Raw genomic sequence first — 3880 nt, 5'->3', positions numbered from 1 at the left:
TGAAAATGACCTTTTTGAAGACATTGTTTCTGAGAGAGAACCTTCTCGAGGGTCATAACCTATGATCTATGATGGAGAGAGCTATGAGGGGATGCGGCACCGAGCCAGAGAAGGATGGAGAGGGCGAGAACTAATGGGAGAGCTCCTCAAAACAGATAATAATCTAAAGGATTTTTTGTTAAAAGTGACTACGTGACACCGGTCAACCACTGGTCAAACCTGTTTAGGACCAGTTGTGCACAACTTATTTAGAAATAGAACTACCGCTGCACAAGTTGAAATAGAACTACCGCTGCAAGGAATCGTCCAAACTCATAGGATATTCGGTGCATTTTATTCTTATAAATATATATATGACTCATATTACAAGATAAAGAGAAAACATTAAATAGTACAATATAAATGCGTAATCGATAAAAGCAATTTAAAACCGAAAGAAGAGTGCAATCAAGACCGTAGGCCTGAAATGTTCGAAGCCGAACTAGTCATGGTTCCACCATAGCTTTCGTGACCATGTCATCAACTAAAGTACTACGTATCAGCAAAGACTACTAAATTTTGTTGAATCACCACAATAGTAGACCAATCTCCTACGATGGAGATTGGCAATTGCCACACGTTTAATCACAGGGGCACCTCATCTAGGCACGCAGCAGCCCCAACATCGCTAGACCTGTCTAACAAGCTTGCTTGCAAAAACTCGAAAATAAGGGGTTGTCGAAGAAGATAACATCATTGCCGATGATGTCCATTGTCCATTTTTTCGATAAGGGGCGCTTTATTAATCAAAATATTTTAAGCATTACACCTAGACTCTGCATAACTAGGATGCACACAGCCGTTTAGTAGTCCAGTATCAAATAAAAGGAGATAGAAAGAAAGAACGATGCAAAAAAGCCAACTACTATATAGTTTCATTGGCTTCAATCCTTCGACTATGCAGCCACCCATGTTGGAAAATAAACTCCCTGGTCGTGTTCTCCAACCGTGTAGACACCTCCGTAAAGAGGTCTCGATCTTCCAAACGCTGAAGTGGCGACCATGAACGAAGCAAAGTTGTACACCGGTAAATAACCTGCATGATAGATGAATTTTTGTCATTAAAAACCTTGTCATTTCTACATAGCCAAAGCGACCATACTAACGCAATGGCTCCCACTCTGATAATAGTTTTGTATCTATGATCAACCCTATTTAGCCAATTGCCATAGTTGTTTGCAATGCTACGAGGTGGATGTAAGGTAGATACTATCTGAATGATTGACCATATAGATCTAGCAACCCGACAACTGAAGAAAATGTGTTTTATTGTCTCATCTTCGTGACAAAACACACATTTCGTACAATCATACCAGTTGCGTTTTACAAGGTTATCTTTAGTAAGAATCACACCTCGACGAAGATACTATGCAAAGACCTTTGCTTTAAGAGGTATCTTCATCTTCGATTTTCCATGAAGACCGGCGAGGATAAAAACTCTCAAGCTCCTCAGCAACGGTCCTTCATCGTCCCATGGTGGGCTTACGGTTGGTGTCACTCTCAAGCCCACATATGCTAATTTACTCTTTACACATCGATCGATCTAATTATCTGCACTTTCCGAGGAGCCCTATGCAATCTCTTCGGAAGGCAGGCCTACAACGTACCTAGTTGATCACCTCAAAATTCACATGAAGATTTTAATTTGCTAGGCGATTCTGTCGAAGGAATCGCTTTAGATCCACCACCATGGCCGTGATGTCGTCCCTGCTCCCTCTGCTCCTTGCCATGGCGACGAGCTCCTTGCAGGAGTCCATGGACACGCCGGCATTACCACCGCCGCTGCTCCTGGCGACGGCTTCTACGGCTTCGTGGTTGGACACCTTGCTCCAGAGGCCGTCGGATGCGAGGACGAGGAAGGCGCAGTCTGGCGTGACGCGGAGGCGTGTCACCTCCGGCTCGCAGGTGACCCAGGGCCTCATGTCGGCGTCGCCGAATGCCCGCGACACGGCGAGGCTGTCCTGCACCCGCCACACGCCGCCGCTGCCCCGGCTCACGTACCCGCCCTGCGTGAAAACAACATACAGAATCAGTGTTACTCCTGAATTTTTGTAAGAACGAATGATTTTCTGATCTACATATATATGTGTATACTGGTCACGTACGGAGCTCTCGATTCGGAGCCGCTCGTCCTCCCGGCCGGGAGTGTGGTCGGACGTCAAGGCGGTGGCGATGCCGTCGCGGGTGCCGAGCACGGCGCGGCAATCGCCCACGTTGGCAAGGTAGAGCTCGCCGTCCTTCACCAGCGCCGTTGCCGCGCAAGCACCACCTCGCGTGCCCTGCATTGCAAGCGTGCATATCATACATCTGTTGATGGTACATTTTTGCACAAACGTGTACAAAGACCAAGGACCACATGTAACTGATCCTTCTTCCATTGCAGCCCTTAAGTAAATGAACTAGGAAATTTGATTTGATTCAGTGTTTTCATGACAAAAACTTGAACAATCATACTGGTTGAATTAATAATAAAAGGATCCTTATGTGTGGATTGTAATCACATCAAACATAATTAATTCAGCATGCATATGAATATGAAATTGATGAATACATTTTTTCTCCATTCCAAATATATGTTCATAAAGCAAGAAAAAACATGCATGCACTTACGAGTGAGGACCATGTCTACACCATTTTTGTTTTACCACATGACTCTTTGTCTACACCTAACTACCTAAGTGGTCTTAGATTTTCTGTTTGTAAATTATAGATGATGTTAGCCGTCTCCCGTCTGATATAATCTTGATTGAGATATCGTAAGGATGTTCATTTAGACATAAAGAGTACTTTCTTTTATGAGTCATAATTTAGGATTAGTATCTCTCCGTTCATAAAAAGATGTTGGTCTAAATTATTCACTAAAGAACGTCTAGATACAAATTTATGACATGTTTTTATGAACAGTGGTAGTATAAAAAACATTTATGATGCTAAAACACAATCGATCTACACTCCTGAACAACAACCTAGCGTGCACGCATCCGCAGGGTTCGACCCAGGGATCAAGCTGGTCGATGTGGGCTAACCAACTAGCAGCAACATGCAGCAGAAGCGACACGGCAGCTCCCATCAGCATCATGTAGGACAAATTAAGGCATCAGCGAGACGAGTCAAATAAAGGCGCGCACACAGCTTTCAAGCTAAGCCATCGCCGTCGTCCAACTCGCACGTAACAACAACAAAAGGGAAAGGTTTGAAGCGTTCAAAAGGTGCAGCTAGCCAAGAACAGGTCAAACGGAAAAGCACTAGTTGCCCATGTTGCTCTTGCTTCTGCATGCCAATTAACCGAGACGTCGACGCACGTACGTATCAGCTGGTGGCTACGAAGAAAATCTAGCTGTGATGTGCATGCGCGCCTACCTGGCTGAGGAACTCGCTGTCCGTGGCCAAATACCCGGCTCTGATCGCCGCCATGACATCCAGCTCCAGCTGCGCAGCCAGCGCGGCAACGATGTTCTTCCCCAGCTTGTCGGCGATCAGGTCAACGGCGGCCCTGCCGCCATGCCCGTCGTACACACCGTAGAACGCCTGCAATTAGTTCACAGATTCTCAGTTAACTAATGTTGCTCGGTCGTACGCTGGGTTAGGAGTTAGGACTGCAACATATATTAACAGAACAAAGCTGAAATTGTTGTGAATGTGCACTGCCAAAATGTATAGATAATCTTCTGAAAGGAAATAATGGTCTAAGCTTGGAAGTTTTCTCGCTAAGCAATGGACCGGCGGGGTTGGTTATTTGTTTGTTTTCTTTGCTCATTCCGTTCAACGTTTTCGTTTTATCCTGTCCTAGTTTGTGTTGCATACGTAATAATCGTGTAACCTTAATTTATTGCCTATATTC

At 44.9% G+C, this 3880-nt stretch overlaps 1 protein-coding gene across 1 annotated transcript; it reads right to left on the bottom strand.

Moving 5' to 3' along the window:
• Window positions 1-1679: 1679 nt before the first annotated feature.
• Window positions 1680-3453, bottom strand: LOC124656190 (probable protein phosphatase 2C 77). Its single transcript, XM_047194980.1, has 3 exons — window positions 3400-3453; window positions 2145-2318; window positions 1680-2045 (listed from the first exon to the last, which is right to left on the bottom strand). Exons 1-3 carry the CDS (start codon window positions 3451-3453, stop codon window positions 1680-1682), a joined length of 594 nt encoding a protein of 197 aa, XP_047050936.1.
• Window positions 3454-3880: the final 427 nt, after the last annotated feature.

This window comes from Lolium rigidum, chromosome 5 (assembly GCF_022539505.1).
Source record: "Lolium rigidum isolate FL_2022 chromosome 5, APGP_CSIRO_Lrig_0.1, whole genome shotgun sequence".
Classification (NCBI taxonomy): domain Eukaryota; kingdom Viridiplantae; phylum Streptophyta; class Magnoliopsida; order Poales; family Poaceae; genus Lolium; species Lolium rigidum.
This window is presented reverse-complemented; position numbering and strand designations above follow the sequence as displayed.

Coding starts and splice junctions, on each gene's coding strand:
- LOC124656190 (XM_047194980.1), bottom strand. CDS start 3,453: ATGGCGGCGATCAGAGCCGGGTATTTGGCCACGGACAGCGAGTTCCTC. Junction 2,319..3,399: donor ACAGCGAGTTCCTCAGCCAG/GTAGGCGCGCAT, acceptor CTTGCAATGCAG/GGCACGCGAGGTGGTGCTTG. Junction 2,046..2,144: donor GGCTCCGAATCGAGAGCTCC/GTACGTGACCAG, acceptor GTTTTCACGCAG/GGCGGGTACGTGAGCCGGGG.